General features: G+C 43.1%; 1 protein-coding gene across 7 annotated transcripts in view; it reads left to right on the top strand.

The window, feature by feature from the left end:
* Positions 1–24,577, top strand: part of CERS5 (ceramide synthase 5) — a 41,249-nt gene extending 16,672 nt beyond the window's left edge. The window contains exons 2-10 of one of the 7 annotated variants that reach the window (XM_003939159.4): positions 11,672–11,777; positions 12,834–12,964; positions 13,924–13,981; positions 17,020–17,070; positions 17,801–17,893; positions 19,190–19,318; positions 19,421–19,527; positions 20,401–20,557; positions 24,274–24,577. In XM_003939159.4, the coding sequence (XP_003939208.1) occupies positions 11,672–11,777; positions 12,834–12,964; positions 13,924–13,981; positions 17,020–17,070; positions 17,801–17,893; positions 19,190–19,318; positions 19,421–19,527; positions 20,401–20,557; positions 24,274–24,423 (982 nt within the window). In that variant the 3' untranslated portion in view covers positions 24,424–24,577. The other 6 variants (XM_074402630.1, XM_074402632.1, XM_074402631.1 and 3 more) reach the window with 6 other exon arrangements.
* The last annotated feature ends 790 nt before the right edge of the window (positions 24,578–25,367 follow it).

Below are 25,367 nucleotides of genomic sequence, written 5' to 3'. Positions count from 1 at the left end.
ACCTCGATTCTCCTAGCAGCTTCTGCATTCAATCTCATGTGATATATTTTTTTGATTGACGTATATGAAGAAAAGATGGCCTCACATAGCTTTGTCATTGAAAAGCAGGAAGTATTTTAATAGGCCTTTCAAATAATTTGATAATTATCTTTTTTTTTGAGACGGAGTTTCGCTCTTGTTACCCAGGCTGGAGTGCAATGGCGCGATCTCGGCTCACCGCAACCTCCGTCTCCTGGGTTCAGGCAATTCTCCTGCCTCAGCCTCCTAGGTAGCTGGGATTACAGGCACGCGCCACCATGCCCAGCTAATTTTTTGTATTTTTAGTAGAGACGGGGTTTCACCATGTTGACCAGGATGGTCTCGATCTCTTGACCTTGTGATCCACCTGCCTCGGCCTCCCAAAATGCTGAGATTACAGGCCTGAGCCACCGCGCCCGGCACGATAATTATCTTTGATACTACACCGAAACATATACCAGTTTCTTAAACGTTGACTGCTAGATAGAATCTGAAGCCATTATTAATGAGCTTTTGATTTTATTACTTTAAGATCCATTATTCTATGTTACATTTTGTTTTGTTGTTTTTTTTCTTTTGAGACGGAGTTTCGCTCTTGTTACCCAGGCTGGAGTGCAATGGCGCGATCTCGGCTCACCACAACCTCCGCCTCCTGGGTTCAGGCAATTCTCCTGTCTCAGCTTCCTGAGTAGCTGGGATTACAGGCACGCATCACCATGCCCAGCTAATTTTTTGTATTTTTAGTAGAGACAGGGTTTCACCATGTTGACCAGGATGGTCTCAATCTCTTGACCTCGTGATCCACCTGCCTCGGCCTCCCAAAATGCTGAGATTACAGGCTTGAGCCACCGTGCCCGGCACGATAATTATCTTTGATACTACACCGAAACATATACCAGTTTCTTAAACATTGACTGCTAGATAGAATCTGAAGCCATTATTAATGAGCTTTTGATTTTATTACTTTAAGATCCATTATTCTATGTTACATTTTGTTTTGTTGTTTTGAGGTGGAGTTTTGCTCTTGTTGCCCAGGCTGGAGTGCAATGGCACGATCTCAGCTCACTGCGACCCCCGCCTCCCGGGTTCAAGTGACCCTCCTGCTTCAGCATCCCAAATTGCTGGGATTACAGGCATGCACCACAACACCTGGTTAATTTTGTATTTTTAGTAGAGATGGGATTTCACCATGTTGGCCAGGCTGGTCTCAAACCCCTGACCTCAGGTGATTCACCTGCCAACCTCTTAAAGTGCTGGGATTACAGGCTTGAGCCACCATGCCCGGCCTGTATTACATTTTGAATGGATATCATGTATCCATCATTTGGAAAATACTGGTTCACTCAGTTATACAAATGTCCCATATGTCAATATGTAATACAGTATTTAAAAATCACGCCTGTAATCCCATCACTTTGGGAGGCCAAGGTGGGCAGATCACAAGGTAAGAAGATCGAGACCAGCCTGGCCAACATGGTGAAACTCTGTCTCTACTAAAAATACAAAAATTAGCTGGGCATGGTGGCACACACCTATAGTCCCAGCTACTCGGGATGCTGAGGCGGGAGAATCGCTTGAACTCGGGAGGCGGAGGTTACAGTGAGCCAAGTGTGCGCCACTGCACTCCAGCCTGGCAACAGAGCAAGACTCCATCTCATTTACTTTTTTTTTTTTTGCTTTGAGACAGAGTCTTGCTCTTGTTGCCCAGGCTGGAGTGCAGTGGTGCAATCTTGGCTCACCACAACCTCCACCTCCCGGGTTCAAGCAATTCTCCTGCCTCAGCTAGCCAAAGAGCTGGGATTATAGGTAGGTGCCACCACACCCAGCCAGGCAGATGAAAGTTTTCTAAACATTCTGTTTCACTTGGAAGCTTGAATTTTATCACTGGCAACAATGCTTTCCGTGAAATGATGGGCTCATTTCATTTATTATTATTATTATTATTACTATTTTCAGATGGAGTCTTGCCCTGTCGCCAGGCTGGAGTATAGTGGTGCGATCTCAGCTCACTACAACCTCCACCTATTGGATTCAAACAATTCTCCTGCCTGAGCCTCCTGAGTAGCTAAGATTACAGATGCCCACCACCACTGACTAATATTTGTATTTTTAGTAGAGACAGTGTTTCACCATGTTGGCCAGGCTGGTCTCCAACTCCTGACCTCAGGTGATACTCCCACCTCAGCCTCCCAAAGTGCTGGGATTATAGGCATGACCCACCGTACCTGGCCTTGTTTATTTTTGAGAAAGTGTTTGAGTTGAGTAACATTAGTTTGTCAGTCCTTTCAGGTAAAAATGGTATTCTATGGAAAAAGTGACTTAGTTTATTTAGCTCACAATAATTATACAAATGCTTTTCCTTGAGAGCGATATACTTTGGTTTGCATCAGATGTGCTTTATGAGTACATTCATTTTATCATGGAATAAATAGAGACAGGTTTCACCATGTTGGCCAGGCTGGTCTCGCTTTCCTGGCCTCAAGTGATCCGCTCACCTCGGGCTCCCAAAGTGCTGTGATTACAGGCATGAGGCCACTGTGCCCAATCACAGAATGCTTTTTAAAAATATATTCAAGGGTCAAGATTTAATGAAAGTAATAATTTGTAGTGCTTCATCACGGATATTTATTTATTTATTTATTTATTTATTTTGAGACGAAGTTTCACTCTAGTTGCCCAGGCTAGAGTGCAGTGGCATGATCTCGGTTCACTGCAATCTCCACCTCCTGGGTTCAAATGATTGTCCTGCCTCAGCCTCCTGAGTAGCTGGGATTACAGGCATGCACCACCATGCCCGGCTCCTTTTGTATTTTTAGTAGAGATGGTTTCTCCATGTTGGTCAGGCTGGTCTTGAACTCCTGACCTCAGGTGATCTGCCTGCCTCTGCCTCCAAAGTGCTGGGATTACAGGCGGGAGCCACTGCACCCGGCCCATCAAGGACATTTTTTTTTTTTTTTTTTTTTTGTGCCATGACTCGGATCAAGGACGTTCTTAAGCAAAACTGACATGTTTTAAAAAATTGAGAAGATGCAGCTCTGCAGTATAGTAACTACTAGTATGATTTGGTGTCACTACCTTGATTTGGGCTAAAGTATGATAACATTTTACCTACCATTGATTTACACAATCACTGCAAGTGTCAACACAGTGAAAAAGGCAAATAATAATATTGTTATGAAAATAGTTTAGTTTGTAGAGCCCCTGAGAGTGCCTCAGGAATCCTCTGCAGACCATACTTTGAGACCCTCTACTGTAATTGAAAGAGGTTACTGAGAGTGAGCATGTAGAGTCTGAAGAGAGCCGCTAAGTGAACCCTGAGGAAACACCGTTACAGGAAAAGGCAGAGGAAAAATAAACTGCAAAGGAGATAGAGAAATGACAGTCATACGTTATTTGATAATATTAATAGTTGGTTTAGGCTATGCACGGTGGCTCATGCCTGTAATCCCAGTACTTTGGGTAGCCGAGGCAGGTGAATCACTTGAGGCCAGGAGTTTGAAACCAGCCTGGCCAGCATGGTGAAACCCCACCTCTACTAAAAATAAAAAAATTTAGCCAGACGTGGTGGCTGGCGCCTGTAATCCCAGCTGCTCCGGAGGCTGAGGCAGAAGAATTACTTGAACCTGGGAGGCAGAGTTTGCAGCAAGCCGAGATCACACCACTGTACTCTAGCCTGGGTGACAGAGGGAGACACTGTCTCAAAAAAAAAAAAAAAAAAAAAAGTGGGTGTTTAATATTCTAAGTGCTAAGCATTGAATCCTCATTAGTACGTTTATGAGGTAGGTAGGCACTAATGTTATCCTCATTTTACAGATGAGAGAACTGAAGCACAAAGTAGCTTGTCCAAGGTGACTCAACTAGCAATGCTTACCAGGCAGTCTAGTTCCACTGCCGAAGAGGTAGAGGGAGAAGAATAGGAAGAATATGGCAGTAAGGAAGAGAAAAGGGCATTTCAAGAAGGAGGTTAGTCATTAATTTATTTGGTTGGTGCAAAAGTAATTGGGGCTTTTGCCATTAAAATTAATGGCAATTACTTTTGCACCAACTTAATGCTGCTGAAAGGTCAGGTAAGATAAGGGACTAAAAAGCATCCATTTGTTTTCACAATAAGAAGATCATTGACAACTGGGAAGAACAGCTTCAGTGGAGTGTAGGGACAGAAGCCAGAGGAGAGAAGAAGGAGAGTTGAGGAATGGATGGGAGTTTAGTTATCATGTCAGGGAAGGCCAGAGGATGCTAGGGACAGGGAGGCCTGCTTTAAGATGTGAAAAACTTGAGCATGTTTAAGATCTGATGAGAAGAAACAAGTTTAGAGTGAGGCTGAAGATAATAGAAAAAAAGGAGGGATAAGTAGAATGAAATTTCTGATCAGGAAGAGAGTGGGTCTAAAGCACAGGGAGATTGTTTTACATGTGACTAGATTAGATTGAGTGATTCTGATGCTGAAGTTGAGGCCGTTCCCTTTTCTTCTTAGCCTAAATTCTTGAGGGTCTTGGCTATTTCTACTTCTTTCCTCCTATATATTTCAGGTCTTTAATTCACTGCTCTTTTAGAGTCCCTGTTTTACTAGAATTTCTTTGGTAAAGGTTACTACAGATCTCTAAATTGCCAAATCTAGTAGATACTGAAGTCCTTGTCTTGGTCTCTCCCTTATTTGATACAACCCTACCTCTGACCTTCCTGTCCCCTAAATTCACCTTTTTTTTTTTTTTTTTTTTTTGAGACGGAGTTTCGCTCCTGTTACCCAGGCTGGAGTGCAATGGCACGATCTCGGCTCACCGCAACCTCTGCCTCCTGGGTTCAGGCAATTATCCTGCCTCAGCCTCCTAATTCACCTTTTATACTGATATTTTCCAGGGTTCTGACCTCAGTTCTCTTTTAAGTTTATATTCCTTTCGTATGCAATCACAACCACCCTCACAAATTTAGCTACCACTTATATTCTCATTCATTTGTATTCTTTCTCTCTAAATATATATCATTCCCAAGCCCCTTTTCCAAGTGTATTTTCACCCTAGACAGTTCATTTCAGTGTCCCACGTTCAGATTCAGCATACACAAAACTCATCTTTCACTCCAAAGCTTTATTTCATTAGTTTGTTTTGGAGATGGCGTCTCACTGTGTCACCCAGGCTGGAGTGTAGTGGCGCAATCAGGGCTCACTGCAGCCTCTACTTCATAGGCTCAAACAGTCCTTCTGCTTCAGCTTCCCCAGTAGCTGGGACCACAGGCACATGCTGCCACACCCAGCTAATTTTTTGTAGAGATTGTTTCTCACCATGTTGTCAAGGCTGGTTTTAAACTCCTGTTCTTTTTATATATCTACTTTGGTACTTTATATTTTTTCCAGAAATTGATCTAAGCTGGTGCTTCTCAATCTGGTCATATTGTTGCAAACATAAAAAATTTGTGGCTGGGTGTGCTGGCTCATGCCTGTAATCCCAGCACTTTGGGAGGCTGAAGCGGGCAGATCACTTGAAGTCAGGAGTTAAGACCAGCCTGGCCAACATGGTGAAACCCCATCTCTACTAAAATACAAAAATTAGCTGGCATGGTGGTGCATGCCTGTAGTCCCAGCTGCTTCTTGGGAGGCTGAGGCACAAGAATCACTTAGAGGTGGAGGTTGGAGTAAGCCAGGATCACACTACCATACTTCATTTCAGCCCAGGCATCAGAGCAAGGCTCTGTCTCTAAATAAATAAATAACATTTGCATTATACAGTAAGGTGTATGAGGCCAGAGGCTGTAGACTAAAGGTTTCTGGCTCTCTGAAGGCCCCATGGACTACAGTGAGAGCTAAGATGAATATCTCAGCATAAGTACAGCCCATTTGTGTTACTTAGCACAATATACTAATTGAGAAGCTTAATCTAGACTTTGGATTTATTTGTGTATAATTCATATTCATCAGTGGTGTAATGAATCACAAAGGTAGCATTATTAGTTTAGCTCCTGTCTTTGGTATGAAAACGTGAAAGCAATAGGTAATTTTATCCTAATTAACCCAGGCTTAGGTCAACTGTTGCTGTTTATCTGGTGAGCAGGAAAAGGACAGAGTGAAATGATTTCTACAAAGTGGGACAAATCTAATACTATCAGGATGGTTCACTAGACTCATGTTCCTGGAGTTAAGAGGTGGAAAGTAGTAGCTTATTTTTATAGACCACTAAATGCCTACTTACTAAGATCTGGCAGCAAGGGAAAATCTTGTCGGACAAATTATTTTAAAAAGTGGATTAGGGCCAGGCGCGGTGGCTCACGCCTGTAATCCCAGCACTTTGGGAGGCCCAGGTGGGTGGATCACGAGGTCAAGAGATTGAGACCATCCTGGCCAACAAGGTGAAACCCTGTCTCTACTAAAAATACAAAAAAATTAGCTGGGCATGGTGGCGCGTGCCTGTAATCCCAGCTACTCAGGAAGCTGAGGCAGGAGAATTGCCTGAACCCAGGAGGCGGAGGTTGTGGTGAGCTGAGATTGCGCCATTGCACTCCAGCCTGGGTAACAAGAGCGAAACTCCGTCTCAGAAAAACAAACAAACAAAAAAAGTGGATTGATCCTGGAGACAACAGAAAGTCACAATAGAAGTTTGATTTCTCAGTGTCATTTAGCACAGCAGTTTTCAAACTATGATCTCAGGACTCCTTTACAATCTTAAAAATGTTCAAGGATCCCAAAGAGGTTTTGTTTATGTGGACAGTATCTGTCAATGCCTACTGTTTTAGAAGAAAAATGAGGAAAATGTCCATGTTTTCTACATGTATTTACACATGTATAAGATGTCTACATACATATGTATATAGATATCTATGTGTGTGTGTGTGTGTGTGTATATATATATATATATATATTTTTTTTTTTTTTTTTTTTTTTTTTGAGATGAAGTTTCACTCTGTTACCCAAACTGGAGTGCAGTAGTGCAATCTTGGCTCACTGCAGCTTCCGCTTCCCAGGTTCAAGCAGTTCTCCTGCATCAGCCTCCAGAGTTGCTGGGAATACAGGTGTGCGCCACCATGCCTGGCTAATTTTTTGTTGTTGTATTTTTAGTAGAGACGGGGTTTTGCCATGTTGGCCACGCTGGTTTCAAACTCCTGACCTCAAGTGATCCACCCGCCTCAGCCTCCCAAAGTGCTGGGATTACAGGCATGAGCCACTGGCACAGCCTATTTATTTATTTATTGAGACAGAGTCTGCTCTGTTGCCCAGGCTGGAGTGCAGTGGTAAGATCTCAGCTCACTGCAACCTCTGCCTCCTGGGTTCAAGAGATCCTCCCACCTCAGCCTCCCAAGTAGCTGGGACTATAGGCATGTGCCACCATGCCCGGCTAATTTTTGTATTTTTTGGTAGAGGATGGGGTTTCACCATGTTGGCCAGCCTGGTCTTGAACTCCTGAGCTCAAGCAGTCTGCTCACCTCAGACTCCCAAAGTGCTGGGATTACAGGCATGAGCCACCTCGCTTAGCCTATTTATTTTTGAGATAGGATTTGGCTCTGTCACACAGGCTGAAGTGTAGTGGTGCAATTACAGCCCACTGCAGCCACGACTTCCCAGGCTCAAGCAATCCTCTCACCTCAACCTCCCAAGTAGCTGGGACCAGAGGCATGAACTACCACACCAAACAAGGTTTCACCATGTTTCCCAGGCTGGTCTCAAACTCCTGGGCTCAAGTGATCCACCTGCCTCAGCCTCCCAAAGTGCTAGGATAACAGGTGTTAGCCGCTGTGCCCGGCCCATATCTATTAATTTATTTAAAAATCACAGTGGCCTGGGAAACATGGAGAAACCCTGCCTCTACAAAATTTAAAAATTAGCTGGGCATGGCCAGCATCTGTGGTCCCAGCTACTCGGGAGGCTGAGGTGGGAGAATTGCTTGAGCTTAGGAGGTCAAGGCTACAATGAGCAGTGATCACACCACTGCACTCCAGCCTGGGTGATAAGAGTGAGACCCTGTCTCAGTATAAGTAAATAAATGACAATGAACTCATTACATTTTATGAAAAATAACTTTTCCAAAACAAAAAAACTGTGAGAAGAATAGCATTTTATTGACTGATTGATTGAGACAGAGTCTCACTCTGTCACCCAGGCTGGAGTGCAGTGACACGATCTCAGCTCTCACCACAACCTCCACCTCCCAAGTTCAAGCGATTCTCCTGCCTCAGCCTCCCAAGTAACTGATACTACAGGCTTCCACCACCATGCCTGGCTAATTTTTGTATTTTTAGTAGAAACAGGGTTTTACCATATTAGCCAGACTGGTCTTGAACTCCTGACCTTGTGATCTACCTGTCTCAGCCTCCCAAAATGCTGGGATTATAGGCGTGAGCCACTGAGCCTGGCCAAGAGTAGTATTTTAACATTTTAAAAAATATCTGGCAGCTCAAGTTTCATGTCAGTATCTGCATTTAATCTGTTGTAATATGTCATGTAACCTGTGGAAATGTCCACTGTACTCTCATGAGAGAGAGATTTTTATAAATTCATGGAATTATTATGAAGACAGTTTTGACCTTGACCTACTGAAAGGGTCTCTGGATCCCCCAGGGATCTAAACTGCACTTTGAGAAGTGCTGATCTAGCAGAAAGGATGAATGCCAAGCTCTGGAAATTGACCAGCCTAGATACCTATAAGTTATTCCAAATGCCAGCCTTTTGTATGATGTAGAATTAATACTTTCTCAAAAGCTATAATTTCACTTTCTTTTTTTTTTTTTTTTGAGACGGAGTTTCGCTCTTGTTACCCAGGCTGGAGTGCAATGGCGCGATCTCGGCTCACCGCAACCTCTGCCTCCTGGGTTCAGGCAATTCTCCTGTCTCAGCCTCCTGAGTAGCTGGGATTACAGGCAAGCGCTACCATGCCCAGCTAATTTTTTGTGTTTTTAGTAGAGACGGGGTTTCACCATGTTGACCAGGATGGTCTCGATCTCTTGACCTCGTGATCCACCCGCCTCGGCCTCCCAAAGTGCTGGGATTACAGGCTTGAGCCACCGTGCCCGGCCAATTTCACTTTCTTTAGTGAGGTAATTCATTAACTGCATAACTAAATCTATATATTTAATTTTTATTCTAAATTAGAAATGATTATTTCCCATTCATGTCTGGAAAATACAGTATCATAATAAAGCTTCATTCCGTAGCACAAAATAAACACTCAACAAGTATTTTGTCAAATAAATGTTCTTAGGCTCCATATAGCTGGAATGTGAGTAGCTTTATGCTTTTCACTAAACTCTGAACTAATGAGGGCAGGATATGAGCTACTGACAGCTCTAGTATTAAGTCCATTCCATGGATCTAGATAATAGTAATTTTAAAATTGGCATCACCCAGGTGAGCAGAATATAGACCTGTTTTATCAAAGAGGATTTCTTGCTTCTCACTCTCAGCTGGAGGTACCAGAGTGAAATACCCAGACTGAAATATGTTTCTAGTGAAATAATAATAGCTACTCTTTAATGAATGTTTACTAAATGTCATCTACTGGTGTAGGCATACATTGTATCATTTTATCTTTAAAATAACCCTGTGAGGTGGATACTATCTCCATTCTATGGGTGTATAATAGTCACAAGGTCTTTCAGCTGGTAAAATCTGTCTAACTGCAGGTCCTGAGTTTTAATCTGCTGACTGCCTCTGGATTAAAGAAGCCTGGGTTAAGGGTAAGAGTAGGAATTGGGGGCCGGGCGCGGTGGCTCAAGCCTGTAATCCCAGCACTTTGGGAGGCCGAGGCGGGTGGATCACAAGGTCAAGAGATCGAGACCATCCTGGTCAACATGGTGAAACTCCGTCTCTACTAAAAATACTAAAAATTAGCTGGGCATGGTGGCGTGTGCCTGTAATCCCAGCTACTCAGGAGGCTGAGACAGGAGAATTGCCTGAACCCAGGAGGCGGAGGTTGCGGTGAGCCGAGATCGTGCCATTGCACTCCAGCCTGGGCAACAAGAGCGAAACTCCGTCTCAAAAAAAAAAAAAAAAAAAAAAAGAGTAGGAATTGGAAAGGCTGTTTGTTGCCTTTGGATTTTCATGCAATTATGTCAATAGGAGAAGGAGGAGAAGACAGAGTTGTTTAGATGATTTTTATCTCTGATATGGCATCAATTCAACAACAAAGATTGACTGCCTCATTTACTCTTCTGAATGCCGATTAATTCTGGTTGGAACAAGAGTGTGTTTCACTAACCTGTCGCTTGTCAGTTACTGAGCAGCTGCTGAGCACAGTACCTTGGTAAATAAAAAAGCAGTCTATTTGTGTTTATAAGGAGTTTAAACATAAGTTGGGGATTAAAATATTATTGGTATACATAATAGTATACCAGTAAATGTAAATTAAGGTATCTACTAACACTGGCCTTTGAATGGAACTATTTTTTTTTAGCCACCTGTATAAAAGAGAATGTGTTACAAATATGGCTAACTTTATGCTCTGAATAAATATTACCCTATGGCTCAGGAACTTTGGTGATAAGGTAAAAGAAGTTTTCATAGAGGGAGATAAAGTTTCTTATTCTCAATCCGTCCTTTAGAGATTAATATATTCTAAATTCAAATGCAGATCAAGAAAATAGGTCAAGGGCACTCCATTGTACACCTCCCAGTCATGTTTTCATTATGGGACTCCCTAAGATGCTAAGGGCTAAAACTGGTTTTGACTTATCCTGAAAGTGGTAATACAGAGTTTTGTTAGTGCTGATGTTCATAAAAAATCTCTGGTTGTTGGGGAGACTGAGATCTTTCTTGAAGAAACAAGGAGTAGTTCCTCAATTTTCAAAGATCCAAAAGTTAGAAATTAATTATAATCAATGATAGCATCATAGAATCTTAAGATACAAAAAAAAAAATCTTAGAAATCATCTTGTATAACCTTTTATTTTTCATTCTTTTTAAAAACTTAAATCCATGGAACTCTGCTTGATATAACCTCTTCTTTTAGATGATGAAACCAAGACCCAAGAGATAAGTGATTTTGCCAAGTTTATATGCTTTATTAGTATATCTGAAACTAAGACTGAGTGCTAATAATGTAATTTAATTTCCTTCTCACTTTTCCTAGCTTCCTGATTTCTTTCTTCCAGACTCCTGAAAGTTCTAAGTATTTCCATAATATCTTGGTTAGGCAAGACCCAGGATATATATACGTAGGAAGAGCTCAGTCTCAGTTCTGCTTCTCCGTCCAATTAAGATCTTGGTCTTTTGATGTAAGGAAAACTGCCATTTATTAATCACCTTTTTTATGCCAGGGTCTTTCATATACATTATCTCATTGATACTTACAAGATTCTTATGAAGTAGATTTGTGGCTCTCACATTTTAATGGACATGTGAATCACCTGGGGATCTTGTTAAAATGCAGATTCTGATTCTGCAAGTCTGAGATGGGCTCAAGATTACGCATTTCTAAAAAGCGTCCATCCAGCACAATGGCTCACACCTGTAATCCCAGCATTTTGGGAGGCTGAGGCCAGTGAATGTTGTCACCATAAAGAAGTGATAAATGTTGAAAGTGATGGATATGGCAATTGCCCCAGTTTCATCATTATACTATGTATACATGCATTGAAACATCACATTGTACCCCATAAATATGTACGATTATTATGTGTCAATTATAAATAAATTTTTAAAAAAGATTTGGCCCCTGGGGTTTCTCTCTTACAGGTTTATTGCCAAACCCTGTGCACTCCATATTGGCATTGAGGACAGTGGTCCTTACCAGGCCCAACCCAATGCCATCCTTGAAAAGGTGTTCATATCTATTACTAAGGTAAGTAGGCAAAAAACAGGAAAATTTACATAAGGGGTTGTTCCACGGGGCAGGGCAGGATAGAGAGCACATACCTCTAAGGGTAAGGATAGAATGGGATGATCTTTCACATTTGAGTAGTCCATATAGCTATACGGAGAGACTTATCCCCTCAGGGAAAACATTTGGGCCCTATATATGTCAAGTTTACATAGGTAGTATGTTTGAATTTTAGGCCCAGCAGCCACCTTTACCCCTTTTCCCCAAACACACACCGTATCTTGTTTTTGTTTTTCCTTGTTCCAGTTTCTGTCACTGTCTAGTTATGTAACGAGATAGGGATGGTACTGATAGGCTTTGCAGCTGGGTTTTTTGTTTGTTTTTTGGAGAGACGAGATTTTGCCATGTTGCCCAGGCTGGGCTTGAACTCCTGGGCTCAAGCTATCCTTCAGCCCTCGGCCTCCAAAAATGCTGGAATTACAGGCATGAGCCACCATGGCCTGGCATGTAGTTTGGGTTTTCTTTTTCTTGAGATGGAGTTTTGTTCTTGTTGCCCAAGCTGGAGTGCAATGGTGCGATCTCTGCTTACCGCAACCTCCGCCTTTCAGGTTCAAGTGATTCTCCTGCCTCAATCTCCTGAGTAGCTGGGATTGCAGGCGTGCACCACCATGCCTGGCAATTTTGTACATTTAGTAGAGATGGGGTTTCTCCATGTTGGTCAGGCTGGTCTCGAACTCCTGACATCAGGTGATCCTCCTGCCTTGGCCTCCCAAAGTGATGGGATTATATGCATCAGCCACTGTGCCCAGCCAATTTGGGTTTTTAATTTCCTTTTTCACTCAGCTTGGGCTGGAGGAAAAGACAAAACAAGCATGTATATAGGTGAGCTGTAAAAATCCTTGATATGTAAGACAAAATTTCTGACAAAATGACTTTGGGATAAAACCTGGAAAGATAAACATCACTTGAGCCACTATGCCTATATGGCTATCATACCTTGTTACTCAGCTAGTCAGTGGGATTGAAGGAGGGGTCTGAGGAGACAGTGGTGTTCTGACTCTGGTTATACATTTACAGTATCCTGACAAGAAAAGGCTGGAGGGCCTGTCAAAGCAGCTGGATTGGAATGTCCGAAAAATCCAATGCTGGTTTCGCCATCGGAGGAATCAGGACAAGCCCCCAACGCTCACTAAATTCTGTGAAAGCATGTAAATATGCAAGGAGGGAGGGAGAGAATAAGGGAGAGGGTGGGATACAACTGGACGGAAGTTTTCTTTTTGGAAATCACTTCTGTTGCTAGGACAACAGTTAATGGCTACAGAGGGCTAACTCAGCCTATTATAGGTACCAAAAAAGGGAGCTGGAACACTGATTCCCTTAAGGTTCTTGGACATGTTGCCACAAAGCTAGGTGTGGTTCCATTTTGTTCCCTTTTTCCAAATAGATTGGGAGTTAAGTTCTCATAACTGTACTTACGTAAGTAGATGTAGTCATTCATGTATACTTTAACAGAGTACTGGCTTGCTTGCTATAAATTGACAATTTGTAGGAAGCATTCTGGCTAGGCGCGGTGGCTCACGCCTGTAATTCCAGCACTTTGGGAGGCCGAGGCAGGTGGATCACCTGAGGTCAGGAGTTCAAGACCAGCCTGACCAACATGGAGAAAACCCGTCTCTACTAAAAATACAAAACTTAGCCAGGCATGGTAGCGCATGCCTGTAATCCCAGCTACTTGGGAGACTGACGCATGAGAATTGCTTAAATCTGGGAGGCAGAGGTTGCAGTGAGCCAAGATCGTGCCATTGCACTCCAGCCTGAGGAACAAGAGCGAAACTCTGCCTCCAAAAAAAAAAAAAATTTGTAGGAAGTGCTCATTTTCTGGGAAATACTGTTCTTCATTTTATTGAGCTTTTTCTAATTATCCTCTGAGCACTGTTTTAATAATTGTCATGTAAAGAAAAATGCTAGGGAGTCTGATAATAGTGCCTAATATTTTTCCTAATGGAAAATGGCTCTGTCTTTGTCTTTTTAAATGACAGTAGTTACCCCGTTCTAGGAATTGGTCCTTTAACTCTCTTATCCCCAAATCTGCTATCTTGACCTCCCTAGCCTCAGAGACTTTGGTTGGAGTGGACATGTGTCTAACCACTACTCTTTGCCCACGCAGGTGGAGATTCACTTTTTATTTATTCATATTCTGCTATGGAATTAGATTTCTCTGGTCGGTGAGTCTTAACTTTCTCTAGTCCTCTGTTGGATTCTAATCATGCCGAGATCTCTAGCAGTAAGAGTTAAATACCTTTAGATCTTTTTTTTTTTGAGCTGGAGTCTCACTCTGTCACCCAGCCTAGAGTGCAATGGCACAATCTCAGCTCCCTGTAACCTCCGCTTCCCAGGTTCAGGCAATTCTCTAGCCTCAGCCTCCCGAGTAGCTGGGACTATAGGTGCACACCACCACACCTGGCTAATTTTTGCTTTTTTTTTTTTTTTTTTGAGATGGAATTTCGCTCTCGTTACCCACGCTGGAGTGCAATGGCGCCATCTTGGCTCACCGCAACCTCCACCTCCTGGGTTCAGGCAATTCTCTTGCCTCAGCCTCCTGAGTATCTGTGATTACAGGCACGTGCCACCATGCCCAGCTAATTTTTTGTATTTTTAGTAGAGATGGGGTTTCACCATGTTGACCAGGATGGTCTCGATCTGTTGACCTCGTGATTCACCCGCCTCGGCCTCCCAAAGTGCTGGGATTACAGGCGTGAGCCACCGTGCCCGGCCTATTTTTGCATTTTTAGTAGAGATGGGGTTTTACCATGTTGCCCAGACTGGTCTTGAACTCCTGACCGCAGGTGATCCACTCGCCTCAGCCTCCCAAAGCTCTGGGATTTCAGGTGTGAGCCACCGCACCCGGCCTAAATACCTTTAGATCTTTATAGTTCCCCAACTTTTCCTCCTCTGTGATGCCCATAGTCCAGACTTATATCCTAATAGATTGTCTTCTGTCTGGGGTCTGACTTCGGTAATCTTATAACTCTGCTTCTCCCCTAGATGATACTAATGATATTAGTAGTAACTAATTCAGCATAATACTTAATGGTTTGCAAAGCACTTGACAAAAATTGAAAGAGGAGAAACAGAATCAACCCTTTAAAATGGGTGAAACAGGTATTATTCCCCCTTTTTAGTTAATTGTCAGAGTCAAGAATTTCAGGGGGTCAGGCACGGTGGCATAATTTTAACACTCAGAGAGGCCAAGATGGGCGGATCATTTAAGCCCAGGAGTTCGAGATCAACTTGGGCAACATGGTGAAACCCACTCTACCAAAAAAAATTACAAAAATTAGCCTGTCATAGTGGCATGCACCTGTAGTCCCAGCTACTTGGGAGGCTAAGGTGAGAGAATGGCTTGAGCCCAGGAGGTCAAGGCTGCAGTGAGCCATGATGGAGCCACTACATTCCAGCCTGGGTGACAGAGCAAGACTATGCCTCAGAAAAAGAAGGAAGAATTTCAGGCTTTTTATTTCTTGAGTTCATGTTTTTTTTCCCCATACCATACTGTTTCTCTTTAAAGGACATCATGTTTTCAAAATATTATAGACAAAAAACTGGCTCAACTGAAGGAAAAGAATAGACAAATACACAGTTGTATTTGAAGATTTTCATACTTTTCTCTCGGTAACTGACCTAAGCCCTAGGCAAAAAATAATCACTAAGGATGTAAAAGATATAAACAACATCATCAACCAGTTTTGCCTTATTGACATTATAGAACACTACACCAACAGTTGAAGAATACATATAATTTTCAAGAGCATGTAGAAAGATAAACTAATGCTGGGCCATAAAATAAGTCTCAGCAAATTTCACAATATTGAAATCTTAAAGAATGTGTTCTCTGACCATAATGGAATTAAATTAGAAGTCAACTGTAATGAGAGGCATAGGAAATATTTGGAAGTCAGCCTGGTGCTGACTCATGCCTGTAAATCCTAGCACTCTGGGATGCTGAGGTGGGCGATTACCTGAGCTCAGGAGTTCAAGACCAGCCTGGGCAACATGGCGAAATTCTGCCTCTACTAAAAACAAAAAACATTTAGCAGAGTGTGGTGGCATGCACCTGTAATCCCAACTGCTGGGGAGGTGGAGGCACAAGAATCGCTTGAACCTAGGAGGCAGAGGTTGCAGTGAGCTGAGATCACACAATCTACCCACCCTAGCCTTCCAAAGTGCTGGTATTAACAGGTGTGAACTACTGTGCCTGGCCATGGAAAAACCCAAAAGTTTATTCTTTGAAAGGTTTGATTAAAATTGACAAACTCCAACAAAAAAAATATGGAAAAAAAAAATGGCTGGGCATGGTGGCTCACACCCATAATCCCAGCACTTTGGGAGGCCAAGGCGGGTGGATCACCTGAAGTCAGGAGATCAAGACCATCCTGGCCAACATGGTGAAACCCTGTCCCTAAAAAAAAAAGAATTATCAATATGGGAAGGGTTATCACTACAGATCCTATAGTCATTGAAAGGATAATAAGACAATATTATGAACAATGTAATGATAAGAAGTCCAGCAGCAAAGTTGATGTAAACAAACTCCTTAAAGGACATAATCATTATCCATTAGAGATGATTACTTTTGACTTCTGAACCTGGCATGGAGTTATCTTTCTTAGTTATCAAATGGAATCATTGTCTTCCTGTATATATATTCCAGGTGGTGATGTTTCCTAAAACAATCCTAGCCAGGCACGGTGGCTCATGCCTGTAATCCCAGCACTTTGGGAGGCTGAGGTGGGTGGAGCACCTGAGGTTAGGAGTTTGAGACCAGCCTGGCCAACATGGTGAAACCCTGTCTCTACTTAAACAAAAATTAGCTGGGTGTGGTGGCACGCACCTGTAGTCTTCAGCTACTTGGGAGGCTGAGGCAGGAGAATCCCTTGAACCTGGGAGGCAGAGATTACAATGAGCTGAGATCGGGCCACTTTACTTCAGCCTGAATGGTACAGTCAGACTCCATCTCCAAAAAAAATGATAGTAAAGCTCTCACTGTTCTTATTTACCTCAAAGCATAGTTTTTCTGTTTACAACATTCTGTTGTAGAAGAACAACCTAGCTATTTATTGATCCTTTAGGGAGCCCTACAATCTGTTCAGGGGCTTTCCTGTCTCTCATTTGCCCCAGCCTAGACAGAAGGGGATACATAGGGTAGCTCTTGAAGCCAGGTGAGAATCTTGAGGACTGACGTGGATTATCTGTTTTCTTGTAGTCACCTTGGTTCTGGGACATCGGACAGTGCTGGTATAACTATCCATTTCAGGTAGGATCTCAGTTGTTTCAGGATGGGGTCTTGAATGTGTATAAGGTGGAGGGAGTGAGGGTCCTTTGCCAGTCCCCAGGACAGATGGTACATTTCCTTGGGATTGAGGGATTAGGGGCTGAGTCCCTTTAAGTTGTATATTCAGGGTATCTATTTTTTTTTCCCCCACTGCTAACAGTCATATGAGGTATCTATTCTTGAGGCCCCCATAGCAATGAAATCCAGTGAGTTTTTTGTTCTGATTTTCCCCATTATATTCACCCTAATTGGGCTAGAAATAAAAGCACTTTTCTGGTATTTAATGAGGTACTTTCTGGTTCAGATGTCTTTTTTGTATCAAGGGTAACTTGGAATCCCATTAAGAGCATCTTGGTTGTAATATATACTGGAAATATGTCAAGGAACTGCTAAAGGGTGGAAGAGGAGAAGGCCTATGTGTATTTAATCCTGTGAAAAGCACTAATTGCCTATCCTAGACATACTGATTTGATTGTGTTACAGTATGTGTTAACTGTATCTCATCTCTACAAGATGAGAGCTGAAGATGTATGTGCAGAGGAGCAAGGGAAGTCTCCACACCAATCCAAAGTCTGATACCTATTGTATGTCTTGGGAGAGAATGGAGAGGAGAGATGTCTAAAAATTTGTATTGGTCTTTCAAGGCAGAGAAAGTTGGAGAGATGGAACGCACCTTTGACTAGCTGGTATTCTATTTCTTTCTCTCTTCCAGCCTCTGTCAAGTGGACTTTATTACTATTATATCATGGAATTGGCTTTCTATTGGTCCCTTATGTTTTCTCAGTTTACAGACATTAAAAGAAAGGTAAGGACGTTGGCTCCCTCAGTCCCCCAAATTACTGCATCCTTCTTTCTAGCAGCTTCCATGACTGCCATTATGATGGATTATCTTCCCTGACTGGGACCACAAAAGGAGAAAGTAGGTTTGATGAGACTGTTAGCTTGTTGTAATGTTCCCAGAAATGAGACTTAAACTAATGATGAAGTATATTTAAGACATTTATGGCAGCCCCAGGATGAGAACAGTTAACCAGCTAAGAAGCATACTTTCTTCCATTTTCTTCTTTAAGCCTCTTACATATCTAAAGCTCAGGAAACTAGTCAGAATTGGGGGGTAGCAATGCCTTATTCAGAAAAAACACCTGATTGCAGAATAGCTGGATATGGCTTTCATATACCATTAGGGACCCTTGCTCTGTCTTCCCTTTTGGGTTACCCCACTTACTCAAAGAAGGTCAACTGGAAGGAGTTTTACTCTCTTCCTACTATTTAGGAGGCAGTGATTGGGAGAAGGGAGCTGACTTGCCCATATAGTGACAGTTGGAAATAACTCAAGTTTATACAATCAAATAGAAAAGACAGAATCTTTACCTTTTTATTAGTGTTTACCTGAAATAATGTGGTTCCTGCAGCTCTAACCATAATCTGTCTCTAACTCAGGTTTCACTTTGGTGAAATTTATGGCAATGAATTAAAACTCACCCGGGTTGTTAGTGTTATCTGACATAGAAACTTGACACTCACTTTTTAAGCCTTTTACTCTCCTGTGGTCAGAAGACACAGGTCACTTTATTAAAATTTTATTTTAATATGTGATACATATAAGAGAGTTTGAGATACATATGTAAGTTTTAAAAATAATAGACTGAGAATTATGTAATAAATATGTCTGATAACTCAAGTACTCAGACTTCCCCACGTCTACCAACATTTGAACCCAAGAGGAAATTAGAGCCACAAACCTCTCCTTTCTATTAGGTCTTTTGGTTGATATTTCTCTGATTAAAGCAGAAGAGTAATAGAATCTCAGGGAATTCTAAGGCTTATGTGTCCCATTGGGAAGTTACCCCCGGATTCTGCAGTTACCAAAGGAAATTGTTACTTTCTGGTTTTTCAGCTGCATTAACATAGAGTATGGGTCAGTCACTGATGTAGGGAGTGTTCAGTTAAATGCTAGGTAACTAAGGGAGAGTCTAAGCAGAATGGAAACTATTATATACAGGGTGGGTAAGATCCTCAGAGAATAATGCAGGATATTGGGTTGGCTGGTGTTTCTATGGCCTGGCCTTTACCTCCCTCTTCTATTTCTATTCCTTCCTAGGACTTCCTGATCATGTTTGTACATCACTTGGTCACCATTGGGCTTATCTCCTTCTCCTACATCAACAACATGGTTCGAGTGGGAAGTCTGGTCATGTGTCTACATGATGTCTCAGACTTCTTGCTGGAGGTAAAAACCCAGTCTCTCTTTCTCCATCTTCTTGGCCTTCTCTTCTTCTATTCCTGTGTGAGAACTTTCTCCCCAACTCAATTCTTATCTTCCTTTCTCCAGGCAGCCAAGCTGGCCAATTACGCCAAGTATCAGCGGCTCTGTGACACCCTTTTTGTAATCTTCAGTGCTGTTTTTATGGTTACACGTCTAGGAATCTATCCATTCTGGTAAGCAGCAGGGCGATAGAGCTGTGGTAGGCGTGAGCCTAATGATACCTTTTTGCCAATTCTCATTTTGCCCATTCAGTGTTTCTGTTCTATTCTATTCTATTTTTGCTGATAGAACACCAAGAACCCTATTGCCCTGCTTTTACCTTGGCCTGTGCTGACCTTATTATGGACTCTTAGGACCTCTGCTGCCTCACACCATATTTCTAGCAAGGTTGGATCCAGACTCAGAGTATTTGACTTGGTGGGCTTCTGGTTTTTCTGACTCATCTCTGAGGAACAATCCTCATTTTATGCCTAAGTAATTCCTTTACCTTCTTTTGCATTGTTGACACAATTCTCAGGCCCTTTTTGTGTTCCTGCTCTGGTCCCAACCCTGACCAACATACACACACACACACACACACATACACACACACACACTCACTCTCTCTCTCTCTCTCTCTCTCTCTCTTCCTCTCTCTCTCCCCACCCCACCCCTCCTCTTCCTGTCTCCTTTCACTTCTACATTCACTGCTTTATGGAAATCAGTTGCCTACTATCCTATCCTATATGTGCCTGAGGAGCTGAGTCATTCCTATGATTAGAGTCCCACTGCTGTCCTAATTTCATGAAACTGCATATTTGAAATGACTAATAATATGACTTAATCCATCAGTTCCTAAGATTATTCTTTCCTTATCCCTAAAGATAGAAAACACCACAGGCTCCTCCCTTTCTTTATTTTCTTACTATGGATGACAGTCCCCGGAACTTCAGCTGACAAAAGGGCTGGGAAGGAAACACACAGGGCTCTGCATCCCTAGGACTCGGCGTCATCCCTGTCTGCTGAGCTTTGACTCTAGAATCTGACTATTGGCCTCCCTCTTCTAGGATTCTGAACACAACCCTCTTTGAGAGTTGGGAGATAATTGGGCCTTACACTTGCTGGTGGCTCCTCAATGGCCTTCTGGTGATCCTACAGGTTCTGCATGTCATCTGGTCCTACCTGATTGCACGGATTGCTTTGAAAGCCTTGATCAGGGGAAAGGTGAGGATGAAAGATGGCTTCTTTGGGGTGTAGGGGAAGACAGGGATTACTCAACAGACATTCTCTCTCCATCACAACTGGTAAACCCCATCTACTCAAGCCAAGCAAAAAGCCTAGGGCTCCAAAGTCTTTGCCTTTTCTATGAGCATTTTTTTTTTTTTTAAAGAGAGAAAAGTCTTGCTTTGTCACCCAGGCTGGAGTTCAGTGGCATGATCATGGCTCACTGCAGCCTCAAATCTGGGCTTAAGGGATTCTCCCACCTGTGCCTTCCAAGTAGCTGGAACTATAGGTGAGCACCACCATGCATGGCTAATTGTCTTATTTTTTGTACATAGGGTGTCACTGTTACCCAGGCCAGTGTCCAACTACTGGCCTCAAGCAATCCCCCCACCACGGTCTCCCAAAGCAATAGAATTACAGGTGTGAGCTACTACAACAAGCCTGTTTTACCTCTTAAGATGTGGTTTAGATGCAAGAGGAAAGTTCTGCCTTCTTCCTGTCCCTTAGGAATGGCTTTTGTTAAAGGATGATAGGGGGCTGGGCACGGTGGCTCACGCTTGTAATCCCAGCACTTTGGGAGGCTGAGGTGGGCGGGTCACAGGTCAAAAGTTCGAGACCAGCCTGACCAACATGGTGAAACCTCATCTCTACTAGAGATACAAAAATTAGCCAGGTGTGGTGGTATGCACCTGTAATCCCAGCTCCTCAGGAGGCTGAGGCAGGAGAATTGCTTGGACACAGCAGGTGGAGGTTGCAGTGAGCCGAGATCGAGCAACTGCACTCCAGCCAGCAAGACAGAGTGAGACTGCATCTCAAAATAAATAAAGGATGATAGGGTTAAAAGATATTTTCTTGGCCAGACGCGGTGGCTCACGCCTGTAATCCCAGCACTTCGGTAGGCCAAGGCGGGTGGATCACCTGAGGTCAGGAGTTCAAGTCCAGTCTGACCAATATGGTGAAACCCCGCCTCAAAAAAAAAAAGTTTTCTTTCTTTTTTTTTTTTGAGACGGAGTTTCGCTCTTGTTACCCAGGCTGGAGTGCAATGGCACGATCTCGGCTCACCGTAACCTCCGCCTCCTGGATTCAGGCAATTCTCCTGCCTCAGCCTCCTGAGTAGCTGGGATTACAGGCACGCGCCACCATACCCAGCTAATTTTTTGTATTTTTAGTAGAGACGGGGTTTCACCAGGTTGACCAGGATGGTCTTGATCTCTCGACCTCGTGATCCACCTGCCTCGGCCTCCCAAAGTGCTGGGATTACAGGCTTGAGCCACTGCACTCGGCCTTTTTTTTTTTTTTTTTTTTAATTTCTATACCAGATGTGGTTTCAAAGGTTAAGAGTTTTTTAAGAGATGGCCTCAACCATTTCCTCCCCTTTACCTACCTACTTCAGTGGATTTCATATTTTTGTTTTTGACATGGGGCCTTTTTCAAAAAAGTAAATCATATGCAGAGCTGTATAAACTGTATAAAAGCAGATTGTTAAGTTACCTAGAAGTGGTATATGGTAGTTCATAAGCCACCACAAGATGACCATGCTGTGATATTCAAGATATGGTTTATATGAGAAACTAAATACCCACCTCACCCCACTGATGTATGAGGCAAGTGTCCTAAGTGAATGGATATGTAGTGTTTCAAATACCCATCTTATGCCAAGAGCCAAAGAAAGATGCCATTTAATGATATACTCATAATTGAACTTTGCAAGTTTTGAGGCAGTCACACGATAGTTAGTCCAAGAGCTAAGGATTTCAGCCTAAAGGAATACAGAATCCCAAGCGGGAGGGGCTCTGCTTGAGGAGGTACTGATACTAGGACCAACTGATGGAATGTAGCCTAGATACTGATGAGCTCCAATGTCATTATTCCTTATGGCTGCCATTGGCTCAGAACTTGCTCAGTGTGCCTGTGCATCTTGCTGTAGCTACTGGACATCTCTGTTCTCTCCTGCTTTTCTTTCCTCACTAGGTGACCTGTCCAGGAAGAATTAGACCCTGTACTCTCCACTCTTTCCTCATCTCCTTCCTTTTTTCTATGCCTGGCAGGAGCTGGACAGTTTCATCTCTTGCATGTAAGTGTATCTGTGCTTCTAGTACTCAGTGAAGTGTGTCCTTCTGAATGTGGTTCTCTTTCCTCCTGCTCTCCTTTCTGTTCCCTTGTGTTTGTTTCAGAGCATGCCCTTTCTTCTGACTTGATGGGACCATTATTGACTAGAGCTGCAGTTGCCAGATTTTTTCCTAAATTGAGGCAAGAATTGAGTCTACTTTTTTTTCTTGAGTCTCTGTTTACCAGAAGTCTAGAGATACTCTGCCCTGTAGTGGAAATGTCCTAAAGATCAGGTAATCAATTAGTCATCTGGGTTCAGATGTCAGCAGCTATAATCAACTATAGAAGAGCCATCGAACACAAATTCAAGAGGCTAATCCAAAGCAAATGCTCACCTCCTTGGCAACAGCTGTTACAGCTATGTTCCTTTTCACTTCCTTCTCTCCTTTACTTAAACCATATTTGTTATCCTTCAGTTCTGGAGGTCAGAAGTCCTACACAGGTCTCACTGGGTTTCTGTTCTTTTAGAATCCAGGATAGAGGGTTTTTTTGTTTGTTTTTGAGACAGAATTTTGCTCCATTGCCAAGGCTGGAATGCAGTGGTGCAATCATGGCTCACTGTAGCCTTAACCTCCTGGGCTCAAGAGATCCTCCTGCTTCAGTTCAGCCTACCAAGTAGCTAGACTACAGGTGCATGTCACCATGCCCAACTAATTTTGTCATTTTTTATTTTTTGTAGAGACAAGTCTCTCACCATGTTGCCCAGGCTGGTCTCAAACTCCTGGGCTCAAGCAATCCTGCCTTGGCCTCCCAAAGTGCTACGGTTATAGGTATAAGCCACCATGCCTGGCCCATGGTAGAGAAATTGAAATACTTTGCTTGATATGCAGGATAGTTTAGATTGGGAAACGCTGCTGTAATCCAGATGCTTCATTTGAAAATACCAATCAAAAAAGCCCAGGTTAACAAGCATTCACAGATGGTAGCATGATTGATTACAGCTGAGATTCTTTTCTCATTGACTGCCAATCCATTTTTGTTTTCACTATACTGTGCAACTTAGGGATGCTGAAGTTTCACAGGAAAAGTGATCTTACTTTTGAGAAAGGGAAGAAAATTGGAAAACAGTGTCATCGGTTAGTGGTAGTTGAGCCCAGGAATGGTAAACTACTAAAAAAGGCGTATTATGGATCAGATTTGGGGATAGACAAACAGCATAACCAATATGAATAAATGCATTGTCCACAACTACCAGAAGATAGAAGCAGTCCTGACAGACATATGTATTGTTTGTGTTGGCCTTCCCTGGTTTTGAAGTAGAAGAAGATAAAGGGTATCTGGAGTTTCCCTGAAACCTAAACCAGGTCTCAATGAATGATGTCAGTTCCCTTAGGCTGGTCCTAAAAGACACATCCCTCTACCAAAGTAGCTTCTGTTCCATAGAGAACAGAATTGGAGATGACAAGGGAGAAAACAAGAAAGCAGGTGAAGCACAGTCATAACAGTAGCCATGGTCCAAACAATACTTTGAGTCAGGTGTCACCAGAAAGCAGACCAGACAGGGGACACAGTGCCCAAACCTGGGTCTCTGAGCTTAGGTGTGTCTTATGGTTCTCTCCAGAAAAGTTCTGTCCTTACTTTTCAGTCTTTGGTCCCATCCCACCCAGGTATCTAAGGATGATCGCAGTGATGTGGAGAGCAGCTCAGAGGAAGACGATGTGACCACCGGCACAAAAAGTCCCTGTGACAGTAGCTCCAGCAATGGTGCCAATCGGGTGAATGGTCACATGGGAAACAGCTACTGGGCTGAAGAGTAAGGTGGTTGCTGTGGGAATTTAAGCACATATGGACTTGTAGGGCCACTGGCAACATACTCCTTTTGGCCCTTCCTGTATCTACTCTTCTGTGACTGGGGGACTGCAAGGCACTGAGGAGTACCAAAGAAGCAAATATTTTCACTTTAAAAGAAAACTCTGCCATTTTGTATTTAATAGCCTCCAGGTTCTTTCAGTAATGTTATTTGCTCTGTGTGTTGGTGTGTGTGTTTGTTCATGTGCATTTGTACATATGCGTGAGTTTCATTGCCAGGGTTGGGGCACAATTCTGGACTGGGACCATGAGGCCTTCCCTGGTCCCCTTTAGACCCACTTCAGTTCCACATTTGGTTGCATCTTGAATTATGCTGACTCCAGATTATCCCCTCCCTTTTTTTTTTTTTTTTTTTTTTTTTTTTGGAGACGGAGTTTCACTCTTGTTACCCAGGCTGGAGTGCAATGGCGCGATCTCGGCTCACCGCAACCTCCGCCTCCTGGGTTCAGGCAATTCTCCTGCCTCAGCCTCCCGAGTAGCTGGGATTACAGGCACGCGCCACCATGCCCAGCTAATTTTTTGTATTTTTAGTAGAGACGGGGTTTCACCACGTTGACCAGGATGGTCTCGATCTGTTGACCTCGTGATCCACCCGCCTCGGCCTCACAAAGTGCTGGGATTACAGGCGTGAGCCACCGCGCCCGGCCTATCCCCTCCCTTTTTGCCCTTGGCTCTTGAGGCTCTAAACTCCTGGCCCATCTGAATGGAGCAGCCAAGTTCAGTCCCAGATTTCTGCACTGTTCCTCTTTCACAGCTGGACTATTTTGCATGATAAAGTTGAATAGAAATAGCACCATGGACAGATGGCCAGGATTGCCATGGTCCCTAGCTAGATCCCCTTCCTACCACCTGATAGCAACAGGGACAGCTGCCTATACCCTGCTCTTTACTC

This window comes from Saimiri boliviensis, chromosome 7 (genome assembly GCF_048565385.1).
Source record: "Saimiri boliviensis isolate mSaiBol1 chromosome 7, mSaiBol1.pri, whole genome shotgun sequence".
NCBI classification, from domain to species: Eukaryota; Metazoa; Chordata; class Mammalia; order Primates; family Cebidae; genus Saimiri; species Saimiri boliviensis.
This window is presented reverse-complemented; position numbering and strand designations above follow the sequence as displayed.